The 25736-nt window shown below is 41.8% G+C and overlaps 1 protein-coding gene across 1 annotated transcript in view; it reads right to left on the minus strand.

Annotated features, from left to right (window-relative positions):
- PCSK2 (proprotein convertase subtilisin/kexin type 2) overlaps positions 1–25736 on the minus strand; it is a 108623-nt gene that overhangs the window by 24870 nt on the left and 58017 nt on the right. The window contains exons 6-7 of the mRNA XM_061461510.1: positions 9045–9121; positions 1764–1852 (exon numbers count right to left, since the gene is read on the minus strand). Of these exons, the coding sequence (XP_061317494.1) occupies positions 1764–1852; positions 9045–9121 (166 nt within the window). The remainder of the gene's footprint in view (positions 1–1763; positions 1853–9044; positions 9122–25736) is intronic.

Genomic DNA, 25736 nt, shown 5'->3' on the forward strand with positions numbered 1-25736 from the left:
TTGGAAGCCAGTGCTTTTACTATGGTCAGTAAAAACCATGCGCCAACTGCGAGGCTGGAAAAAGTGGTATAAACATCAAAAAGAAACCAGATCAAAGATGGATATTCCTGATCTGCTAATTCAAGCTAGAAAGGATGAAGTCAAACTCAATGAGTGAGAAATCCCTTCACATGCTTGTAAAATTAAGGTCTGCATTGGAACCACAGAATTAATTACTGACCCCGGAGAGGTGGAGCAATGACAGAAAGAGCCAAACCATCTGGTTTGACTTCAAGGCAAAAAAGAGGTACAAGAAGCAAAACACACGATGCCCCAGATCCTTAGCTACTGACTTCCAATGCATAGGATCACAGAATCCTAGAATGGTTTCGGTTGCAAGGGCCCTTAAATATCATCTAGTAACAGCCCCCCTGCCATGGGCAAGGTCAGCTTCCACTAGACCAGCTTGCTCAAAGCCTCATCCAATTCCACCTGCAAGCACAGACAGTGAGCGATGACAGCGCCAGACACATAGCTCTACCCAACTCCACATCTCCTCTGACCACACGGTGGTGCTCCAAGTGCACACTGCCCTTAGGGAGGAAGGCTGTGACTTTCCAAAATCTTTGGGGATTTTGCTACTAAGTGGGCACGTATGGAAGATTATCTGTAGGCTGGTGGTCATCAGAAGCGGCCTCAATTGACACTCCTCTAGAAACAGCTGTTGCCAGAATAGAAATTTTGTGAAATGTCCCATCCCTGAAGAGGACGTTACCATTCCTCAAGAAAGGGGACAAGCTCTGGACCTGCCCAGCCGGTTATTAACTCTCACTAATACTTCTTGGGGTAACAGCTTAGCAAACACTGCTTGGCGCCCTTCTAAAGCAGAGATTCAGCTTTCGATCCTGTAGGTGACAGGTGAAATATGGCCTTCCCTAAATCTTCTGACACTGCAGTGAAAAAGGGCCTTGACAAGCAGAGCAGAGCTGCCCATGCACACACACTGTGAACCATTCCCAGGAACCAGCGGCTGCATCCACACTGGTGTTTTAGTGTAGGCTGGGGAATGAGAGTGAAATTCATAAGCATCTATCTCTGCTTGCTATGCCTTGGTTCTCATGCAAGTCTTAGAGAGGGAAAACTGAATTACTTCAGATTAAACTAATTTGACACAAGCTGAGAGCCTAACTCACTTCTAGCACTATATTCAGTCTATCAGCGCAGACAAGAGCTAATTGTAAGTAAAAATACTCAATAGACCCAACGTGTGAATGCTGGGTGCTAGGTACCACCCACTTCATTCCGTTCATCTGCTCTTACCACTCTGCATCCTTGTTAAAATAAAGCAAACCAATGACTGCAGAGATTTACAGCACTGCAGGCCCTGCCTGGTGAGAGCCTAAAGAATAGAAGCAGCATAGGATTTGCCTTTTCAAACAGTTTCTAATTGCAGCAGGAATTTAGATTTTACCTCCTGCAAAATGAGATTTGTCACAAAGGATTCTGCAGCTATGCAGGGAAGAAACACTGAAAATCAGTATGCCAAAAGGAGTTGGCTTAAGAAGGAGCAGAGTTATTCCTCTCTTATTAAAGGGCTATATAAAGCCCTCAATTGAAAAGGCAAAACCATGGAGAAATTCCTCTCCTCAGCTACTGTGAAAAGTAATAAACACATGGCCCAGTGCCAACCTGCAGTCCTGTCCTGGGCAACGCTCCCCGTCTCCACAGTTCTACCTAAGGCAGAGTGGCCTAATGACCATTTACACCTTGAGTTGCTACTGTACCTGCCACCTTGGAGTTGTACGCAACTCCCACGCCGCAGATGTTGTTGTTGGCAGCAGCAGACACCTCTCCTGCACACCTTGTCCCATGGCTGCAAAAGGGAAGAGGGAGACATCACATGAACCCCAGGTAATTCATGTGCTGAACTGGGCTGGATCACCGCAATCTTGCTTTGGCATCACAGTGCTTCAGAGGAGAAACATTCCATGGCAAACCATTGAGTGCTGTACTTGGATACATGGATGAGCTCATTCCTTCCTGAAGCAGGAGACAGCCAACCTCCCTTCCACAGTATAAACGATGCTTGCTCTAAGGTTAACATCCACACTTACACTTCATTTAGTTTTAAAGTTATTCAGACCTTTCCTTTTTAACTCATAGAATCATAGAATAGTTAGGGTTGGAAAGGACCTTAAGATCTAGTTCCAACCCCCCTGACATGGGCAGGGACACCTCACACTAAGCCATGTCACCCAAGGCTCTGTCCAACCTGGCCTTGAACACCGACAGGGATGGAGCATTCACAACCTCCCTGGGCAACCCATTCCAGTGCTTCACCACACTCACAGTAAAGAACTTCCTCCTTATATCCAATCTAAACTTCCCTTATTTAAGTTTTAACCCATTACCCCTTGTCCTGTCACTAGTCCCTGTCCTGGTTTTAGCAGTAGCAGTCAATTTTTTCTCCTTGGTAGCTGGCGCAGTGTTGTGTTTTGACTTTCAGCCTGGGAACAGTCTGGAGCTGTCTGGCTGGGTTTAAACCACGACAGTCCCTAATGAAGAGTCCCTCCCCAGCATCCCTATAGGCCCCCTTCAGATACTGGAAGGCTGCTATGAGGTCTCCACGCAGCCTTCTCTTCTCCAGCCTGAACAGCCCCAACTTCCTCAGCCTGTCTTCATACAGGAGGTGCTCCAGTCCCCTGATCATCCCTGTGGCCTCCTCTGGACTTGTTCCAACAGTTCCATGTCCTTTTTATGTTGAGGACACCAGAACTGCACACAATACTCCAGGTGAGGTCTCACAAGAGCAGAGTAGAGGGGCAGGATCACCTCCTTCGACCTGCTGGTCACGCTCCTTTTGATCCAGCCCAGGATACGGTTGGCTTTCTGGGCTGTGAGCGCACACTGAAGCCAGCTCATGTTTATTTTCTCATTGACCAACACCCCGAAGTCCTTCTCCACAGGGCTGTTCTCAATCTCTTCTCTGCCCAACCTGTAGCTGTGCCTGGGATTGCTCCAACCCAGGTGAAACTCTCGGGTTCTGCCTTGTTACCAACTAACAGTCACAAGAAACAGTGTAAAACACTGTAAACAGTGAAAAAATAAGATCAGTATTAATGTGAAAAAATAAGATCAGTATTAATGTGAAAAAATAAGATCAGTATTAATGCTATGAAAGAGGTGGGTTCAGTATCAAGCTGAAGTAGCAGAAGGGAGCCACAATGGTCACTGCACAGCCCAGCAGCAGAGCTGTGGCCTGGCTAACCAGGCCCATAGCTAGCTGGACCTAAGGGCACGTGCACCCCTCTCCTCCAGTGCCTAATTCCCAGGAGAGCTGACAAGGTGCTTCAGCTGTCAGCTGTCACGGAGCTACTGCTTTCTGCTCAAGTGGGAAATGTCTCGACTCTCACACAGTGGTCCAGGTTTGGGCTGACACACGGCATTTCAAGAACACTTGGCATCTCTGAAGTGCTTCACAGCTGTTAACAGAGACCTTTTAACTGGCAGTGGCTGTGAGGCAGTCCTGAAGGAAGGAAGTTGACATTTTCCTTTCTCCTAGTTCATCACAGAAATTAAACTACAGAGAAGATAAATATGGACAATATAATCTAGTTTTTAAAAAATAGCAAGCAGCAGAGAAACTGATGAAACCTGTGCTGCTGTCAGGTTTTTGTAAGTTTAAGATGCTGAATCAATATAAATCCATCTTGCTGCTCACATCAATCCACTCTGTGCATTAAAACTGTGCATTGAAACTGGCATTGCTCTTACAGATGCTAAGGATTCATGCAATTAGCAAGTGCTGTATGATAAAGCCTATCTGGAGTACCAGACAAACCATTACAGGAGGCAGCAGAATTGTGTTGTTTTAATAACCTTTCTTCTTTCTCTCCCTTTAAGCATCTCTGGCAAAGGTGAGCACAATATTAATAAAAGGGTGAGAAGCAACACATTCTTTTTCCTGCTGTACTTGGAAGACTGCATTTTTAAAGGCAGCTCCATGAAAGAAAATGGGTGGCCTCGAACATACACAGGATTGTGAAAGGGTGAAGATCTCCTGTGAGCTCCTTTTACAAAGGGAGCAGAGTGATACAGATTTCTTATTCAGCTGCTGGAGAAATTTCTTTCAACAATCAAGCAGGTTTTCCCTCATGCCCTTGTTCAAGGAACTGTGAAAAACATATACGGTTGCTAGGCATTCATTACCTAGTCACCTGTGGGCTAGCTGCAAGCCACAGAGCACAATAAATGGCTTTGTTTAAAATTTGTCTTGGCTGATGCTGGGCTGCAAAACCTCAGTGACACTGCAGGTGAGCTCCTCCTCTCACAGAGGGAAAGAACTGTATTAGGGCCTTCCTGGTGAAAAGATTTTACCAGAAGGTCCTATCCTCCACCTTGCCTCTCTGCAACGGCCCACATGATGGAGGCTGCAAGTCAACCTGCTCCAGCAGCTCAGGGTTTGGACACTGTGCTGCTGATGGGAGAAGAAAAATCACATGTGATTCAGTGGAAATGCATTTGGATGAATTATTAATGGCAAATAGCAGACTTTTCCAATTTAGACCTATTTGCTGTTCATGTATCATTGATAAACCCATTGTGGTTTGTACGAAGTGACCCATGTCACGGGCACAAATCATAGCTTTTCTCTCCAACATTCACCTTTTCACTATTATTTCAACATTTGTAACTAGAGGATAGAAAACAATTAAGAATATTTTTACCTATGAACAAGTTGCTTCAAAGGTAAACCATGTATTAGCACATAGAGCAAGTCATAAATTAGCACGTAGAACATTTTCCATAAACATCATATAAATGCAAACATTTTACATGAGCATTCATAAAATAACTAAGGTGGGAGAGGGTGATTCAATTGAAAAACAGTTTTGCCTTCAGCTGGCTTAAATGACATACCTGTACTGGTTATGAAGATTTCACTCTGCTTTGTCTTTGAAAACTATTTCTATTTCTACCACCCACTGCCAATGCTATTGTGTCCATCAACATGGTTTTTTAAAGGAGTCAGAGATTTTCCTGGAGGCTCTTTTTCATCTGCTTGAAAATCCTTCTGCAGACACCAAGGAACACAATCCATCCTTCCTACAGCTGTCTGCAAGGGAAGGCTATGGAGAGCTCAGCCTCAATAGCTGGGACAATCTGCCTATCTTGATCTCTTCAATTGCTTGCACTGGGCAGCAGTTAAATATGCAAAGCTCAAGGGGACACTTCTGTGGGGCAAACACTATCCCCTTTTCATTCACATGACATTGCCAACTTCTGATCATCTGAGTGCTTGCCCAAGGAAAAGCATTCTCCTGTTTTGGGGAACGTGTCACTCTGCCTGCATCCAAACACCCCAAGAACCAGCAGTAGTCCTGTAGCTCCTCCTTGACACTTGTGTTGTCACACTGTGGGTAGAAAGAGCTGCTAAATCTGTTTATATAAATTCTCAATTATGATGTCGTTTTCATTGTACTGAGTGAAAAAATGAGGAGGAGGTAAGCAGGTGTTTTTACCCTGTTAATACGAGCTGTCTGGAAGCCAAGAGAAGCTCTTTCCTTGATTCAATAGTATTTTGTTTGGATCCATAGTAAGTAAAGGACATAGTAAGTAAAGGACATTCTTACCTCTGAAGAATACAGGTTTCCAAGATAGTGAATAATTTTTGCCCTACTAAGTAACTCTTATCTGAGAGAATATACAGGAGTGGAAATAATCATTGGCTATTTGTACCACGGCAAAAATCCCAAAGTGGTTCCTAAAAACAGTCTTAGTACTGTGGGGCTGCCTCCACTTTCGGGAATGGGGCTTGGTTCAGGTTCCTTCACACTCCCGTTGCTCCTCAGGCTCAAACACAGCCCTTTCCCCATATTGCACCCAGTGTCCCCTGTCTCAGCTTGGTCCCTAGAGTGTGGGTCTGGACACAGTCAAGCAGTCAGTAGGGTGAGCAAGGGAATAAATCTCTTGGCTGCCCAGTCACCCATGTGCCTCTCCCCCTAACAGGAGCTAAACAGCCTGACTGCAATCTTCTGCCTGAAGCACCACACTCTCCCCTTTCAAAACCCACTATACTTGGTTTCGTAGGCCAGTGGTTATGAAAAACAAATACGAAAATCTAACTGTTAGATGGAAAGGCCAATGTGCTTGCAGCAGCCTTAAAAAGCCCAAAGTGGAAGGGGAATCTGTGCTTACAAGAAGAGCAGCTGCAATTAATGAAATACTCCATGCAAAAACCTCTCCTTCTTTTTCTTAAAGTCTAATGACACTTTGCACATGCAGCTGGCAGCTCACAAAAGCCCCTCGGTGAACAGTGCTCTGCTTTTAGTTCCACAAATCACTTGAACTGCTCAAATAGAAATGTATTCTTTATGGAAAAAGGGGTATTATGCTATCCTATTTTGAGTCTGATCCTCCTGCATGCATAAAATTCAATGGGAGATATATCACTGACTGCAAACTGAGCAAAATGGAGCCTTTATTGCAGGTTTCTCTTGTCCAGACACATCCGTGCAGCTACACATATGGACAGACAGACGGTCACAGGCAGACAGTTGTAACCTACCAGTAATAATACTTCAGAAGTTACAATAATAGCTTATATATGAGCTCATCAGCCTGATTAACAGTATAGCAAAGAAATATGCAGAGAAAACCATAGTAACAACTACTCCTGAACAGTTGGATGTGGTGTGATGGTTTGTATCTTGGCCTGGAGAAAACATGAAGCCTTCATTGAAGCCTTCTTGAACTGTACAGTCAGGAAAGGGATGCTTTACTGAATGTGCTGCTCCTGTGACTTACCATGCAAAGCAGAAAATACCCTGTCTCACTATAGAAACCTCAAGGTTCATGAGAAAGAATGCTATACTTTATATATATATATATATATATATATATATATATATATATATATATTTGTTGTGGTTTTTTTCTGGAAAGAATAACGAAGGAAATCTGCAAAGTTATATCTGCATTCCTTTTCTCTCCTTGTCTTGAGGTCCCCATCCCCTCAAGAAAAGAAACAGAAGGAAGTGTTGGGAGTTCTCTGAAAACCTCAATCATGTCATTCTCAATAATTACAGATCAGGTCACCAGTGACCATGCCGCTCACTCTCAATTCTTCACACGGGTGCCTTAAGTTAAGTCAGAGGCACCTAGGGCCAGAGACTATAACCCTTGACATCCAGGATGTTTGAAGCTCATTTTAAGAGACTTTAGGAGGTAATTCTGCCTCCAGGGCCACCTTAGAGAACACGTGGGATTTGGTAACTGTGCCCCACTATAAAATACTTGATAGCAGCACAGTCAGTGTTAATGGGGCTTGGCAGAACACACTTAGTTTTATGAGGTTCCACACTGAAAATGACAGAAACTACCATTACCCACTAAAGCTAAATTTAATTTTCCTCTGTGCTGCTTCAGAGCTAAGTGGTATCTTTCTCCTACAAAGATCCTTTGCATAAATAAAGCAAGAAAGGCAGCAGACCTTCACAAATTAGAGCCCTAGACCTTCTCTGACTTTCCATTCACTAATTAGATTCATATTAGTTTAAAAGTGTTAGACGTCCTTTCCCAAAATCAAGGAGAAATCTCATTGGCATCTTGCTTTGATTGAAAAATGGCAAGACTGCAAAGGAGGACATCACAGCTCCTAAATGTGTTTGATCCATTCCAGGAAGCCTGCGTCTGAGGTGGAAGCACAGCTGCTCCCCTTTGTTGTGTCTCACTGACAGAACTAAGATTTATTTCTTTAGGAAGAAAACCAAAAAAAATCCACACAAAACTCGGAGGCCATCCATACAGCCAGAATAAGTTAGAGATGAAAACCACATTCAAATATACATTCCAAAATCTCAGTGGTGCTGCTATGTAAATGTTGTCAGTATCAATTCTACCTACATCTAGGAGACCTTTGGAAATTCCACTGAAAATATCCTAAACCAATTTTTGCAAATCCAAGCCAGAACCTGCCTGGGACCCTGGGGAGCATGCTGCAGAGCTAGAGATGCTGGATGCTGAGATCACCGGGTAATAAACACACCTTATAGGTGTGCCTTGGACTCTGCATCCTTGACTACATTAACAACTCGCTAGAAGCCTGACAGAATGGGCTTTTTTATGGGACAGAGGCAGAACTCAGGACACATCTGTGGTTTTTAAAAACCCTGTCCAAATGTGCTTCTGTTCCATTCTAAGAAAAGAATGAGTTTAAGGAAACAAAAACGAAGTCACACTTTCTAAAATCTGAAGCCTTTTCTTTAGGGCCATTTTATTTATACCATAACTTAAGGACCAGACCTTCTCTTCCTGGAAACTGCCTAAGGTCAGAACACACGGAAGGAGGACTGAGTCCTCATAAGTCATCATGCATTCAGGAGAAATAACACAAGAAGCACAGCAGCACTGCTGATTCCAGGTTTATAAACACAATAGAACAGGTTCCCAGTTGGTGTACATGGACTTTAACTCCTCCAGTAGCTAGAAATATCTCAGAATCAGCCCTGAAATGCTACCCATGCACACTGTCCTTAAATCAAGGTGAAAGACAGATGATTCAGAGCTTTACGTAAGGTCTAATTGTTTTTTAAACTGGTCATTCTATGTCATGCTGTTTTCTGCCTCTTGGTCTACAACTGGATGAAAGGACCTTTTTCCCCCAAAGCCTTTTCCTGTCTCCAGCTTGCTCCCTTTAAAATTAGCTAGGTATGATACCGCCTCAGACACAGCAGATGGGAAACCAATCTATAAAGACTTGTGTTACTGTAATGTCGGAGGATAGCTGACAGAAAAAGGTATACGGCTATCACCCACTCAAAAAATACAAATATATACTCTTCTGAAGAAGCAGCAGCTTCATTTATGAAGTCTAAAATGGTTATTCAGCGCTATTTAGAGGTTACATAAGAAAATTAAGTCATAAGTAACCTCTAATTTTCAAGCAGTAGTGAGACTGCACCTTCTGTTCTGGCAACCATTGAATTCAGCAGAAAATACTAGCAAATGCTTATAATCCCTTAAGCAAACCAAAGTGAAGAGCAGGCTGATCAAAATCCACCTACCTGTTAAACCAGTCATCTGTATAGCGGGGGTAGGGGAAGGGATCGTTACTGCTGAAGTCGTAGCTGGCTTTGGCGTTCTGCAGAACACAAAGAAGGTCAGTAAGTCAGCAGGAAAACAGATATGCAGGGCAAAGCGGAACACAAACTGAAGGGGGAGCTGAGACTCATTAGGGAACTGTTCTCTTCATTCTGTGAGATGCACCTGGACACAAACCGGTGCCTGCTGGGCTGTGCCATTTCCCACACCAGCAAGTCTGGGGAATGATGCTTTCTGGAGAGCAAAGCATCCTGTGGACGACTAATACTTCCAAACAGTGTGGCTAACTACAAGGTGGTTTCAGAGCTCAGATTAGTACTCAGGGACTGCTCACCGACACTTGTAAGAGTATATAGGTGTTAACACTAGTTGGTACGCCAGGAAAAAGGTTAAATCCTATTTTCCAAATGGTGTAAGTGACCAGGCGCTTGGGTTTTCCGTCAGAGAATTCTTTTTGAAAAACTCACTTTCAGCCCGATTCAGTCAAAACTGTGCCATTTCGAAAAACATTTCAATACCTAAGAATGTAAATTCCCCAAAATCCAGATGTGAAAACTGCATTAATGGTCAGCATATCCGCCTGAAAATCTCGTTGCATAATTTCTTGTCTTTTACTTGTCTGAACAGCTTCATAAATGTGGCTCTCAGGCACTTTTGAAAATGCTATATACCATGTCCCTGCTTTTCATATAAATCTAAACCATTCCGGAATGTGCTGTATCAGCACAGTTAAGGACACTCAGCAACTTTTTGATGCTATATCTGAGAAGGAAATGGAAAGTTTCAGAAAGTCAAGTGCCATCTTTTTTCTTCTCTCTTAATGAAAAAATAAATGAGGGTGACTGAAAATTAAGCTTTTAAAAATATTTAGAAGCTTCCTCTCAAGTGCATGTTCACAGAGTTTATATTTTAATAAACACCATACTCAAGGAACATAATTATGTTAATTCTTAACTAATGTGTACTCGTATTCTTTTTATGATTTGGCTGAGCATGCTATTGAAGATAAATTGAGACTTGTGGCTGAATAGCTTTACTCCTAAAAACATTCCCCTTCAGCAGATTCTCAGTTCCTGGGGTACAGGAATAGACAGTCCATTGGTATCACCAAAGTCCTTGGGTTTGGCATTCAAAACCCCTAACTCCCAAAAACTTGTGCCAGAATGAAACAGACACAACGCTGTCCTTGATCCTTGGAGAATGAAACTAAGTCTCTTTGTGTGATTCTTTGGTGATTGCTTCAGAAAAACTGGTTGCTTATATTCAGCAAAGGTAATAAATAATTCTGCAGCATTTCAATGGAGCAGAGCTTTACAGAATGGATATCGCATGGCTGTTCTTGATCTCAGATATAGCTGAATCCCTTTGTGAGTATCCTTATTAACCCCTCTATATTTCCAAACTAAGGCCCTGATTTTCTGCCTGAAGACGCCTTCCAATAATGTCAGCTATAGCCACAAATTCTCAGTGCTCCTAAGTCTCTGTGCCCAGGTGTATGTTTAATTTACCTCTTTTAATTACCACAACTGCTTACACAGCACTTTGAACAGCACAGATTCATACGGGCTAAGAGTAACCAGAACACGACTTTTCAGCAAGGGAAAGAAGTGGAACTGGACAGTGGTCTATGCATTATGAACAGCACAGAGAAGGTGGATGGTGAGTTATTATTTACTACTTCTCATATACAACAACTATTGGGAATCCATAGAAATGACCAAAGCGGAGATTTAGAAGCTGCAGAAAACAAGTAGTTTTCAACAGAACATGTAATGAGTTACAAAATTCATTGACCCTTAGCAATACAGAAGTTAAAGGCCTGAATGAAATCAAAATGTGGTTAGACAAATTGGAGATAAATCTAGCAGGGGTATTAGATGCTTCCTCCTTCTCCAACAGTCCATAAAACAGTGAATGCTAGAAACTGGAGGCCATAATCAGGTAGATACCACACAGACTTGGTGACCATGATGCACAAAAAGCATCCTCTACTGGCTGCTGCCAGAGGCAGGATCACGAGCTGGTTTGGGCTGGAAAGGACCTTAAGATCATAAAATTACAACTCCCCTGCCATAGGCAAGGATGCCTCACCCTAGACCACGTCACTCAAGGCTCTGTCCAATGTGGCCTTGAACATTGCCAGGGATGGAGTATTTACCACTTCTTTGGGCAACCTGATCCAGTGCCTCACCACCCTCTCAGTAAAGAACTTCCTTATATCTAACCTGAACTTCCTGTTTAAGTTTAAACCCCTTATTCCCTTGTCCTATCACTACAGTCCCTGATGAAGAGTCCTTCTCTGGCACCCTTGTAGGCTCCCTTCAGATGCTGGAAGGCTGCTATGAGTTCTCCATGCAGCCTTTTCTTCCCCTGGCTGAACAGGCCAACTTTCTAGCCTGTCTGTAAAAAAAAATTGAGCCAGTCAACAGAAGATCTAGTCCTGTTCTTTATTAATAAGTGCAGTATCTACTCCTAGCAAGGAGAAGCAGGAGAATCACATCTTCTGGTAAAGTCAAAATAGCAATGATGACTGAGTAATTTCATTAGCAGATAAAACTTACTCTGTCACAGAGTCTGGCTTGGCAACCTTTGGAGAGAAATGCATTTCAATCACTTTCTCACTTTCTTAGATTAAAGAAATCTTCTTAAACTATTGCCTTGGACTAGACCTGGCCTGGAAACTATGCAGGCTGCAAATAACTAAGCTTAGTTCCAGTGGTTCCTGATCACTTCTTTCAGGTAGGTATGGTCTAACTCAGTACTAAATGTAATTAGTTCAATATATTGCCAGTTTCTTGTTCAGTCAGAACTTCTGTTTTCACTCTGAGAACATTGTATAGATGAGAATTTAATCTCAGTCATAGGTCAGCTGTGGGGTTTTTTCCCATCTGGAAGAAATACAGTCTTACACAAATAGACCCTAAGTTCAAACTGGGTCTGGTGATGCTGGTTTTTCAGGACATCATTAGATGTGCCAGCACCTCGTGGTAGCTATCAAGGGCTCCTGACCCTAGAATTCCCTTGTGCAAAAATTATGACCAGTAAAGCCCTTCTAGCTGTACAGAGGTACCACTCGTGTCCAGAGAAGTACCAGGCAAAGGGATTCCAGCATGAATGATTCAGTCACTGTATACAGCAGACTGCAGCTCTGCTGTACATCCCATGTAATCAGATGTCAGCTTATGGAGAGGTTGCTGTAGGCAGGCTATAAACAAAGTTGTGCAGCACTCTCCCACAACCTGTAGCTCTTATTTGCCTGATTTTGGATCACTGCACTCAAAGGAAAAAGATATATAATGTAGCAGGAACCATGCCTGCAAAACAGGCAAAATTAAGAAGAATTCTTGGAAAGAAAACAACTGCTGACTGCACAATTTGTCTTCATTAGGGTCTTTGAGAAAAGACAGCGAGTTTCAGCTTCGTGAAGGAATATTCCGCCCACACTATGGAAGCAGTGGAATGGGTAATGAAACGGCAGCGACAAGTACAAATGTCTGCTTCAAGTTCCTAATTTAAACATCAAATCCCCAAATATCTAAACCTCTACCTTTTAAAATATATATTTTTTATTTTTTTTTAAAGCATAAACCAGTGACAAATTGAATCAAGTTTCAAAACTGAACCTAAAAGAAAACTGCTTCGGTGGATAGTTACAATATTTAATCTGTCATGAGTTTTGGGAAGTGAATATTAAAATCTGTGGTTTGCCATTCTCCTCCACAGGCTGGGCTCCCCTGCAGACAGCAAGAGGGAATTTATTGCTAACATGGAGATTTAATAAGGGAAGGAACCCAGGAGGCAGCAACCAAAACCAGTGCAGATGAGGATCCGCAACAGCACACTGAAATGAAAACGTTCTGCTTTTCAATTCAGACGATTCTGTTTCCAGCTTTAATACCAAACCGGCAGTTACTTAGACTTGAAGTGTCTAATATTTGGTTGTCAGTGTCAAAGGTAGTTGCCTGGCCTTCTTTTCCAGGGAGCAACTCAAGCCACCAGTCTTAGGCATATAGGTTAGTCTAGCCTTAGACTACTCATATAGTAGAGATGAATCCCATCAGGCATGCTCAATCAAAACCAGTTCATTGCTCAAAAGTGATCTGAACTTGATGTTTGTCAATCACCAGCTATGCAATTACTTATACATATTATGTATTATATAATAAAAATACTTTTACAGAGAGGAATGGTATTTTATTTTAAGGCATATCTGTATTTTGACTTTCTAACCTGTAACTCAAATAAGATGCTAACAGAAGAGTAATGGATCAGATGATGAGATGCTTTCAATCATTTACCAAGTAATGGCTTGTTTACCACAGCATGAATAGATTACTTTTGCTTGTGTATAGAATTCTGCTTTCCTTAAAAATTAGCTCAGACTGGCATTTCCCAAAGAACTGCCCTGTACTTTCTAAAACACATGCAGTAAAATCTTCTAAAACATTCATTATGTAAAATATGGCAATAACAATAAATCAGTTGTCCCATGCGCTGCTCAGATCTGTAATAAAATTATGTACCTTGAATAATGCAGCAAGCCCATAAATTCTTACATGGCTTTACAAGCCTCTGAAGTGTAATTCACATATACTTCTCTTTTTCTCCCCAACTCAAGAAATGTGCCTATGCTCCCCTGCTAGTCCAGGAGACAAACAATTAAAGACGCATGTCCTGATAGTCACAGTCTGATTCTGTTCGTGATGTTGCAGCAGTGATGAAAATAGCCCAGAGATTTGTACCTTCTAAAAGAAGAGAAACATTTATAAGATGGGTGGCACCTGGTCCTGCAATCTTCAGGCAACTGCAAATCCTCAGGGATGTGAGGCAGAAAGATAACTTTTGCTTGTTTGATTTCTGTACTGATCTGAAGAGCAAAGCAAACCCCTGGGCTCAAATTACAACATACAGCATCTCAGAGAAACTGTACTAAAATAACACCGAACATGATGTGGTTGCAAAATGAAATTCAGCTTTGTACACACAAGCTTAAGAAAAGGGAATATGCTCACCAGGAGGCAAAAAGGGAGGCAACATGATATTTTGCTTGGGAGAGGTGCTGTAAGGCTTAAAAGTCGTTAATGAAAAACAGAAGCGCTGTGTTAAGTCAGTAGTCGTAGAGTAAGCCTTCTCCTCTCTGCAGGGAAGCATGCTGCTCTAGTTTGTTTTGGCCTGTGGTTTGTTTGTTTGGGGTTCTTTTAATGGAAATAAAAAAACCCTGCAACTGCTTAAATATCTCTGCCTCTACATGAACTAATTTATATGTCCTAAATAACTATCCAGCAAATTCAGAGCTGTATTCAAGACCTTGGTGACAATGAGAATATATCCGTAAAGTAATGGGCTGCATTCAAAAATATTAACCTTAAAGAGCAAATTCACTGTCAGCTCCCTCCAGGAACGAATGCCTTTTACCCAGTTCTTACAGGTACATCATAAAAGTAGTCAGCCAGACAACACAAGCCAGATCTTGAATAATGAATAAGCAGCATCACTTTTTCAGCCTCCAAATAATACATCAGAGCATCACCTGAAACAGATGGAGCAGAGAAGTGTGCTGGGTCTGAATAATACCTGAGGTCCCCATGAGCCCTCCTGGTATTCCGGTTTCAGAGGCCTTGCTTGGCCACAGAAGGAGCACGTAGAGAGCACACAGCAATGGTGGTTTCATGTTGTAGTTATCAGTGAAAAAGCTCATACTTGAATTTCCTCAACACTCATCAAGCATCTGGGCTTAGGTCAAAAGACCAAAAAAGGATAAACTGGCTACAAACAACAGGTGACAACCGTTTAACTTAGAACAGTAAAAATAGGTAAGATAACTGGCAGTAACAACTTTAATAATCCAGTTTGTTAGAACAAAGAGAGACACTTACTGGCTGTCCCACCTCTGACATAACTTCTTATTTTGCAAAGCTGAAATGTTTTCACTGCCCAGGTTGGAAAACAAACAAAAAAATGCAGCTGAAAAAAACCCACCAAGACTCATGTCAACATTTATATTTATCTTCATTAAGGTGGCCTTACTTTTAAAGCTGCAGTTATGAAGACAAATCGCTTCACTGAGATAGTTTTACACTGAGCTCTGCTTCTACACTAAACAGATTTCCTTTTTCAAGTAACTGATGATTCTCTCTACATATCACTTGGCGCTATAATGGCACACAACCTCTTATTTTGCTTTTTTCCCTATTAATTTCCTTCCTCCTTCCCCCGCAGACAGAATCAGAAAACAAACATGAGTTACATCGCTGGCTGGTACACAAAGATCTTCAAAGAGAAAAGCTGTGGCTAAACCAACTTCCTATTTCACATGAGGATGAAGCTCCTAGGCAGCGCAGCACTGATGTGTACCATGCCAGTAGACCTAAGCACAGACTTTTCAAGCTTCAAAGAACAGAAGAAATTATCAATTCCATTCTTAAGCACCAAGACTGTTGAATGCTTTCCCAGTAAACAAAATGAAAATCCAAATGCATTCAGCTAAATGTCATCTAACCCTCTGTGGCTGTCTGCTAACGCTTGGCTCAGAGGTATATAGTCAAACTGGACAAAAAAAAAACCCCAAGAATCACAAAAAGTCAGAGACAATTTAGGCTGGGCAGGATGTTTAAGAAGTAGAGAATTATTTTCTTCTTAATAACATTTTATTTATAAGCTAGCTTATTGAAATACCCCCCATTTCCGCTCCCCTGTGTCTTCACCTGACGTAGGAAAAAGCGTTAAGAAATGGAGGCAGGCATGAGACTTTATTAAAAAGCAAGCAGCCAGATGAACTTGTGCCTATAATAAAGAAGCTGCTTCACAATTCACCTCTTGGCATTAGTGTGCTCCACAATTTTCAGGTTGACGTGGAGGAAACCTAAAGCACATCACCAACTGTTAATTACGTAGAGGCAGAGCTCTGAAGGCAAAAGCAAGTTAACTGAAAAACAAACCCAACCTATTTCTGCTCAGCCAAACATTCCTTAATTTTCAGAGAAGGTGTATAAGTATCTTTATGCTATACCTACAAAATACTAAACGTGTACTGAATGTTCATAGGGAAGCATACTGCTAAGACAATTCAATTAATAAAATCAAAATAAATTAAGCAACTAGTTACTGTTAAATATATCAGAGCAAGGACCAAGTTAAAGCTTCAAAGCTTTAGACTGTGGAATGAATTTCTTGATTTCTTTAATTCTGGGAGGGGGCAGGAGGGAAGGAAACACCTGGCGTCAGTGTGACTACAGATGTTTGAGCAATTGGATTATTTTATCATAATAGCAAATACAAATTGTGCAATGACTTTTTACTGAAAAATAGCATGAACACACATTTCATCTCGCTTTAGTGTTCCATTAAAATCCTGGCCCACATTCCCTTTCCAATACATGGATTTCACACCCCCCCCCCATATACTTTTATTCTGTATTAGTGTGACCTACTAAAGCTGAAGAGTAATAGAGGTATAAAGCTGGCAGCAGAGAAATGAGGTTCAGGTCCACTATTCTTAGTTATACTCCCGTAAGGAATAACTGGCAAGTTTGTCAGTACATCAAATATGAGTCGGGTGTTGAGCTGCAGTAAAGGTTGTGTTTGCAGTGGTCTGATGGCAGACAGCACTTTCAGCCTCTTGGAGGGATGAGCTAAAATAGAAGGGGAGCTAAACCCTCTTGCTCTTGTCAATGAGCCCCATCCAAAGTCTACCAAAATTTGCCCATGGGCTCTCCAAGCAAACACAGCAGGCAGGATTCAGATTATACCCAGCACAAAGGTCTCTCAAAGGGCACTTAGTAGATCAGACAATTTTCCCCATCAGTATAAGAGAATCTTTAGCCCGGTTTGCAGTACAAACTCAGCAGTCATTCAAATCCAGTCATTTAGCATGACACGGTCTGTGTAAAGACTGCTGGGAGAGAAAGCATTTCCCTGCTGCTGGGGTGGCTGGCAGGCGTTCGCACTCACATTGCTCTCTGTGACCCCTGAGGCATCACAGTCAGAGTTGTTAAAAACTGATCACTTATCTGCAATGCTCACAGCAAAGTGCAGGAATACTGCACCTGTGGTTATAATGGCACTCATAAGACAAATCTGGCAGGATATTACACATGATCACTTCAACAGGTCACACCAGCCTACTGTTAACAAAACAGGCAAACTGCAGCTTTGAACAGAGGGAAAACAAAGCGGTTTAGATGGTTTGAGGAGTCAGCTACCACAGACAGATGTGGTTCGTTGTGGTTATGGAGAGAAGACAGGAAGAGATATCTGGAGGATACAGCGGGGCTGAAAGTAAGGACAGATGAGACAGAGAAGTGGTTGGGTGTTTCCTTCTTTTGAAAGGTTTCCCAGTTGACAAGAGAAGAAACCATTAACAGCTCCTCAACTGGTGTTTCACCTAAATTGCATGGATATGGAAGATGAATAGACACATAGAAAGGACATTGTAACCGAATCGAAAGGAGGTGAAGATTTCAGGAAAGAAACTCAAAAAACCATAATGCAAAATACTATCTACATTTCTTTAGTCACAAAAAGCAAACACAGGTTGATCTACGTGCCTTAGAGTTAAAAGGTCTTGAAGATCTATTCTGTCTTACTCCAGTTGTGTGCTGACCTCATTAGCATAGTTTGACAGCTTCCCAGGGGAGTGTTAAAAACACAACTAAAATCTGTCAAGACATGCTGGGTTCTCACGGATTTTAGTAGACCAATGCTATTGCATTAATTAAAAAGTTTGCCTTGTTTATTCTGTGTGAAATCATCAAAACCAGTGGGCAGCTAAATCCAAGATTTCAGGGGCAGGGGGTAGGATCTTCAGACCAGAGATGCTCATGGAAATCCACACATATTACACTTTTCAAGTATTTATGCTTTTAAATAGCACATGATCATTCCAGGTTCTTCTCTTAAAGATTAGTATAGTTGATCACAGCTGATGTTTTCACAGTAATTTAAGCAATGTCCAGACATCATTAACTGACTGAAAGATTCACAATTACTTCAGTCAGACACGGTATCACTGTTGACTAATTCTGCAACTGAGTTACGTGCCACTGAATTAAAGTGATTTAGTTTCTCACAAGAAGTGATTCTAAAAAACAAGGGCTAGGATTGCAATTATGAAGTCCTCGAAGACAGCACAACCTTTGTGCTTTCCTTCATACACACTGAGAGATTCACCTTCTTTAATAAAATCCAGACCCCAACCGGCCCTGCAGAGCATTTCCAATGATCCACCATTTACATCAAAGCTTATGAGTAAGCAATAAGGGCAGCACATGGAACAAGTGACTGAGGTATGGACTACCATATCCATTTAACTTTCCCCAAACAACAGATACACAACACTGGAAGTGGCTGAAGTTCCACCAAATACAAGCTCCTGATTTACAACAAAACGTGGTACCCTGGGCAGTCATGTTTCCACAGCTCATGGTATCATTATCTGCCCAGTTGAAGCAAGGCAGTCTGCCTCATACTGCGATGATTTAAAAAAAAAGGAATACACAGCAAAGCAAACATGAGAAACCTGTTATTTATATGAGCTGCCAAATTTGTGATTGCTCTGAACTTAATGGGAAAACTACCAGTGACTTCAACAAAGCCAACATTTTATTAGACATTGGGCACTACCACTCTGTTCCCCTGTAAGAGATGTTCATTATGTTTATTGCTTCTGCTGGGAATGCAACAGAAATGAAGAACATGATATTTAAATGGAAGTAATTTGAAACATGGCAGGTGTTTTAAAGTATCAACCACCACCACAGCTACTGAGAAGTAGAACGTTAACATGGAGAACACAAATGCATATAACTAAAATCAAACAATGCAAAGCAAACAACCATGTCAAGATGAAGAGCCGGGACATAAAAAATTGAATTAATTTCGAACTAACCAAATTAATTCAGAGACACAGTGAAAGAGAGGTGTTTAAGGTATTGGAGATCATCTGCATCTTCATCTACTCTGTTGAGGTTATTACGGTTCTGCAGAAGAAAGCGGACTTCTTGTGCCTCCCTGCTATTGTCTCCTACAAGTTCGGCATATCCGCAGGGCTTGGCCAAAACTCTCCTTTTAAAATCAGTTGCATGCTCACTAATTAACACTGGGTTTGAAACTCTCCTTGCTAAAATCACCACTGGGCCTGAAAGTCTTTACTTCTGTCAAATTTTGATGCAGCTTTGTGCTACACTAGTGTTCCCCACATGCACCATCTAGTTCAGCCTTCCCTGGTGACACCTTGGTAGCCAAAATGTAACTACAGTATGAACTTTAATTAAATTCCATTTCGATGCTGATGGATACTAAGGGATTTCAACACTGGTTTATTGCCTAAACAGTATGAGCAGCTGAAATAATTATTCTTTGAAAACTAGAAAATCAATGGAAAAATCTTTAAACCTGTTTTTGCCTTTTCCAACCCAAAACGTGGTGTTTTCACTTTAATGGAACAGAAGCTTTTTATTTCATTGTGTTGAACTTGGTTTAAAAATACATGGCGTGCACTGCTCAAGGGCACCGTGTATCTGACCCTGTTCTCCCAAGTGGACCATATACCAGAGTGGGATTTTGTTGCTGCTGGTTTAATTGTGTTCTAGAAGTCAAATACTTAAAAGGAGTTTGAACTGATCCAAAATAAAACCATTTCACTTTTATTTTCCCATGAACACTTTATAAAACACTGCTTTTTACTAGTAAAAATATTGTTCTAATGAAAGATTTCTGGCCAGTTCCGAAAGTTAACTGGTCTGCAGAAAGGGAAGTAATAAAACACCCAAAACAATGCAATGCCAGGTCCCTCTACGGTAAACGGTGAGGAATAAATATTTCCTCTACTTTTCGTGCCCAAATGAAAAAGGAAAATGTTTCAAAACAAATTTACTTGGAGAAACACTGGAGAGAGGCACAAGCCAATCTCAAAAGCACCAGCCAGAACTGATGCATAAACGTCCTTATTTCCTCTCTTCCACTCCTGTGCGTTTCTCATTTCAGCAATCTTAATTTACTTTCCATGGATGATGCCTTAAATGAAAATTAATACCACTGCTTAATGATTAAGGTGATTAGCCACCTTGCACTTTCTCAGTGTGCAGCTGATTAATTAAGTACATTGATTATAGAGAAAAATAAATGCTGTGGACAATGTGTTGTCTTCAGCTTGCAAAGCAAGTTGTCTTTGGCACCATCTTACATGGCCTGTACACTAGGCATGCATTTAACTTGAAGATTATTCCTTTCAGGTTGTTCTAATATAGAATAAAGCTGGAAATGTGGAGGACCATGATGATGATCACAGACTGAGCACCTCTCCTATGAAGACAGGCTGAGACAGTTGGGGCTGTTAAGCCTGAATAAGACAAGGCTCCAGGGAGACCTTAGAGCAGCTTGCCAGTGCCTAAAGGGGGTCTACAAGAAAGCTGAAGAGGGACTTTTTACAAGGTATGTAGTGACAGGACAAAGGGAAATGACTTAAAGCTGGAAGAGGGTAGATTTAGATTAGATATAAGGAAGGTGAGGGTGCTGAGGCACTGGCACGAGGTGACCAGAGAAGCTGTGGCTGCTCCATCCCTGGCAGTGTTCAAGGCCAGGTTGTGCAACCTAGTCTAGTGGAAGGTGCCCCTGCCTGTGGCAGGGGATTTGGAACTGGATGATCTCTAAGGTCCCTTCCAACCCAAAGCATTCTATAAAACTTTTCACAGCATTCACTGCTCTGAAAACAGGCAAATGCAACTACAATGCATTGGTACCTTTCTGATTCCAAAGGAATTTATTTTGAGGGTATTTTATAGCCAGGAAACATCAGTGGATCCCCTGAAGAGGCCAACATCAGTAGAGCCATGCCAACTCCAGTGGTATAGATGATGCTAAGCACCAAGAACTTGCAGAAGCAGTCAGGGTCCAGATCTTTCATAACAGGCTTTAGCAAACTCGTTAGCATAACATCTTTCAGTGTGAGAAATCCAGCTTTCAGCTACAAACACACCTCTGTATGTGACACAAATCATCTCTCCTTAAGGGAACCATACCTCTTTCACAGGTTGCAGCCTCCCTTGCAGAAAAAGCCTCTGGCCATATGAAATAATCCAGAGAAGAAAGTCTCTAAATTCTTTTTGCTGTTCCATCATTTTAATTGAGTTGAAAGCTAGAAGGCTGTGATAACACCTATGATTACAGAACATTTTTATCTTTCACCACGTAAGAAGATACGGACATCTCCTTTACATAGAACCATGGCTTCTCTACCCCGTTAGCGGTGTGCATATAGAGCAGCTGTAAGGCAGAGAAGAGGGACTGTACAGTTAGACTTTGGTACACGAGCACCACTGTGACAGGCACCTTCAAAAACAGGTACTGTTGGGAGCAAGGAAGGATTTTTTTCAGGACCCCATTAAGGTTTTCCAGATGTGAAGCATTTTCTGTAAGTGACAAACCCAGTACACAGAGAACTTTATTTGCCTGGCTGATCTTACCAGAGAAGGCATCATCTCATTTTCAGCCTTTCATATGTTCAGAAAAAAAAAAAAACAACCCAGATTGCACAAAACAGAGGGATGAGCCCAGAAGATGATTCTGCACACAGTAACATAAAAAAACAGCCAAGACTGAAACAGAGAACTTCATTCTCTTCCCTGTAAATTGTAATGTATGCCGGTGAAACTTCATTGTCTTGCAGGTTCTCACTGATCATCTTCTAAATGCTAAAACAAGCCCCTTAGCTGCCAGAAGCCATCTGAGCAGCACAAACAGCCCAACAGAAGGCCCCATCGCTTTCAGCTGCTAAGGCAGCAGTCAACCTGGCATTTAAATGCTTGATCCATCCTTCTATCCTGGCAAAAGAGAGGTTTCATTTTGTCTCAACTATCTCTTGATGAAATTTCTGCCACAATCTGCTTTAAGAGCATCCATCAAGCAGTGCACTTACTGAATTCTCAATGTTAGGAGAAGGATGCTTTTTGAATTTATCCCAGGTTTTGGTTAATAATTTTTAATTGTTATGCTAGTGATCATTTCAGAAAACCTATTAGCAAAAAGCCCAACTCCATAAAAAACAAGGGAAACAAACCAACCCAAAACCCAATTAGTGATGTGTTCAAACATCTGAAACAGCTTATTCTGTTCTTTTCTATTTGCTAATGTGTTAATTCAACACTGCAATTAAAAACTGGTACTAGCAACAATGGCCAGCATGCAGAGTTTGCCCAGAAAGTAACTTTGATGTATTAGCAGTAAGGGTTTATTGAAATTAAGTGTCTAGTGCCTGTGTTCAATAACGCTTTGAAACGCAGTAAGAAAGGGCAGTGCAACTGTCTCAGGCTCTTTTGAAAATCATGTCATAGGACTCAGATCTCATAAAGCTAACTGAAATCATTCACTGATGCCACGCACATATGAACCTGACTGCTAAGGTTTGGCTTTACGTTCCCTGTGGATCCCTTGGGCTGATATTAATGACAGTGCAGAGACACTGGGAGCTTTTCAAGGTCTTCAAGAGGGTCTCCAACAAATTTCAGTCTTGGAGGGGTAATGTTTTTCTCGCCACCAGTTACATGTGAACTCTGTTTGACTTGGGCAATTACATCAGCTGGGACTTTGTGGGGCAGCTCATCAGGGTCAAAGCAGTATGGTTCAACAGCTGTCAGTGGAGCTTTGTCAACTTACAAACCCCCACAGTTAGGCCCCAGTGATTTTAGTGGAGATACTGATGATTTATATTGGTAAATCATTGAGATCAGGTTCATGGCCTCCAGAACAATTTGCAGGTCCTTACAGTAGTGTGCAGGGAGGCCAAGGCATACTCGGAAATTCATGCTAACGAAGGAAACACAGGCTTTCTAAAAGAAAGAAGATCCTTTATGCTGTTGCTAAGCTTCGCTACACATATTGCAGTGTATAATTTATCACCTGTACTACTTCTTATTCCTTTTGTGGCTATGAAGATTATTCAATGATGTTTTTGTTCCTCCAGCAAACAATGGAAATTGCAGCTCATAACAGAAATAGAACATCTCCCTGCTTCACTGCTTATGTGATAATTATTCCAAAAATATGCTCCTGTTTGCCTCTCAGCAAGGCAGAGGGAGCTGTTATCATATTAGCTGGTGACAAGTAACCAAAAGTTGTGAGAGACTGCTTTGTGTTTAGAGATGTCACCAAAGTGGAAAGAGAAGACAGATAAGAGCACCTGCTGTTTGCGTTTGAGTATGAAATGGTAGATGACAGAAAACTTCCATTTATTCTAGAGTAACTCCAGAAATTCTTCCCTCATTCCTCACATACAGCCTTTTTTGCTCAGCACATCCTCTCCTGAGTACAGCTTGAGTGATGGCTGGAAAGGACCTTGGAAGATGGAATATAAAGTGGTACCATAGACACATGCTATGGGAAAGACAGAAAGTTAAGAGGAAGGACAGCAATGAAGTGCTGCTAGGATGACTGCATGTTTGTTCATGCACGTGTTGCATCTGTGTAGTTCCACAGATTTCAGAATCTTTTTTCTTATCCGAATACGTTACGTTACCATATATTGCTGCGTGACTTTCATTTAACGTTTACCAGTACTTTGTATACCTACTCACACAGTCACCTCTGGGTTTCCTACAGTAAATGTTTGTGGTATTCTCTCTCCCTTCCCAATTTTTTGAAACAAGCTTTCAGCTTTGCTCAGAGCTCAGACACTGAAAACAGCAATTTCTTACTCCTGACCCGAGCCTCTTGGTGGCATCCTGATTTTCCTCACTACTGCTAATCAGGAACAAATGCACTTCATGAGACGATCAGCTCCCTGCTGCCATAAATGGGATAATGCAGCCACACTGACCTTCACCAGCAGACACTGGCCAAGTATAAAAGTACCACCATATGAGATCAGGTTATGTTTCTCTTCTTGGCACATCCAGTCGCCATTTGCTCTCTTAGCTTTTTCTTGAGAACAATGTACTGATATTTGTAATGTACACCCCCCACAGCTGCTGTTCTCCTCTTTTATTAGACATATATAATGTGCAGCCCTTGTAACTTCATTTTTCTTTCTCACTCAGATGCTGCATCTCAGAAAAGTCGGTCCTGAAAATTGCTGGCTTTGTACGTACAGTCTGAGCTGAAAGAAAACCATGAAGTACATTAGGCTTCAGCTTTTTAATTATCAGTTCATAATGAAGGGTTCTCTTTGTGGGGAAAGAAATAATTTCCCTAAGGCTGAACCTCTGCAGGGTTTCCAAGGCTTGGAAGAAAATATTGATTGTTTGACAATGAGACTCTCTGCATTCACAGTGCAGAATGGAAAATTCCAGCTTTGCCATAACCCCTTGATCCCAGAAAAGCAAGTAGCTATACTGCAGCAAGCTGGGAGGGGGTGCTGGGAGAGCAGTTCATCCAGGCCGTGAGCAGGCGCACTCCCTTCCATGTATATAAAATGCATTAAAAAGAGAAATGGAGATTGAAGCAGTAAAACTCAGAAACAGGAAAAAAATATATGGATGGAAGTGCACTCCATGCAATAGGTCATAGTTCAGCAATTTTTAGAAGAAAATACAAATTGTTTTTTTCTTTAGAAAGGTTTTTTTTTTTTTCTCCCTGACCCTCCATTTTGTCTAAGTGCTAACCCCCATTAAACTATTCAAGCAAGAAAACCAGCAAGTCAAAAACATAAAAGCCAAATTAAGCTGAGTAACCAATGCCAAGTTTTTATACTTGAAAATGCTCAAGTGCCAAAAACACCACCTTTGAGAGACTTTCTAATTGCTCCCAATTTTCCAAGCAAGATGCACAGGCACTGCCAGGATATGCAGGCGTTTACACACTTGAGAAACATAAGCTGTAAGCTTTTAATTTCCTAAAAATAATGTAATTTAAGAGAAGGCTGTCCCAAAGTGCAAATGTCGTGAAACACCAAACGTGGTATAGGAATTGTACAAAGGTGTCTGCAATTGCTATGCCAGCCCGGAGTGAGTTAACAACTCATCCATGAAGAGACCCAGGCCATTGCATTTTTATGTCCAAACTGATCTTTCCTTCAGCTGGATTTAAGTCTGTGCCTTTAATTCATGACCAAATTACTACCTACTGGGAAAGAAGGCCCCTGTGGTCTCTGAGACTCAGTAGATGCTGTCAGAGCAGGATCTCCCAGGGCTGAAGGAGGTCAGTGCAGCCTTGCAGCAAGAGGAGCAGAGGCAGAGTGCAGGTGACCCAAGCCCCGCAACCGCTGCGTGGTCCTTGGGCCACAGAGAGATGGCAGAATTTAGCAGCAGGAGCTGGAATTCACCTTGCCCTTCATCAGATGCCTCTCAGACACAGCAATAGCAGCCAGCTCTGTGTGAGGAGGTGCCAGCACCTCTCGCAGGTTACCAAATTTTACTTATCTTGCATATAATGTGTGAATTTATCAGCGCGTTGCTTCCTGTATCCTCTGGTATATCCAGCACAGAATTAAAAGTGAACCTTATGCAGTAAAGATGAACTACACACACACTCAAGCTATTTCTTTTTCTTTCCCCCAGTGCTGTGACAGCCTAGAACTACAGATTTCACAGACAGCTCCTACTTTTCTTTCTGTAAAAAAAAAACATTGGGGTGGTATCTCCTTTAAGAAAGTGATCTTTCAGATGGGGTTTCTGCTGCTCCTTTAAATGACTGCCTTACCAAGCACTTGAGCTTCAGCCTTTTCT

The sequence above is a fragment of the Pezoporus flaviventris genome, unplaced genomic scaffold (genome assembly GCF_033815535.1).
Source record: "Pezoporus flaviventris isolate CSIRO_AGI_PZ_B2104156 unplaced genomic scaffold, CSIRO_AGI_Pfla_v1 ptg000031l, whole genome shotgun sequence".
In the NCBI taxonomy this organism is placed as follows: domain Eukaryota; kingdom Metazoa; phylum Chordata; class Aves; order Psittaciformes; family Psittacidae; genus Pezoporus; species Pezoporus flaviventris.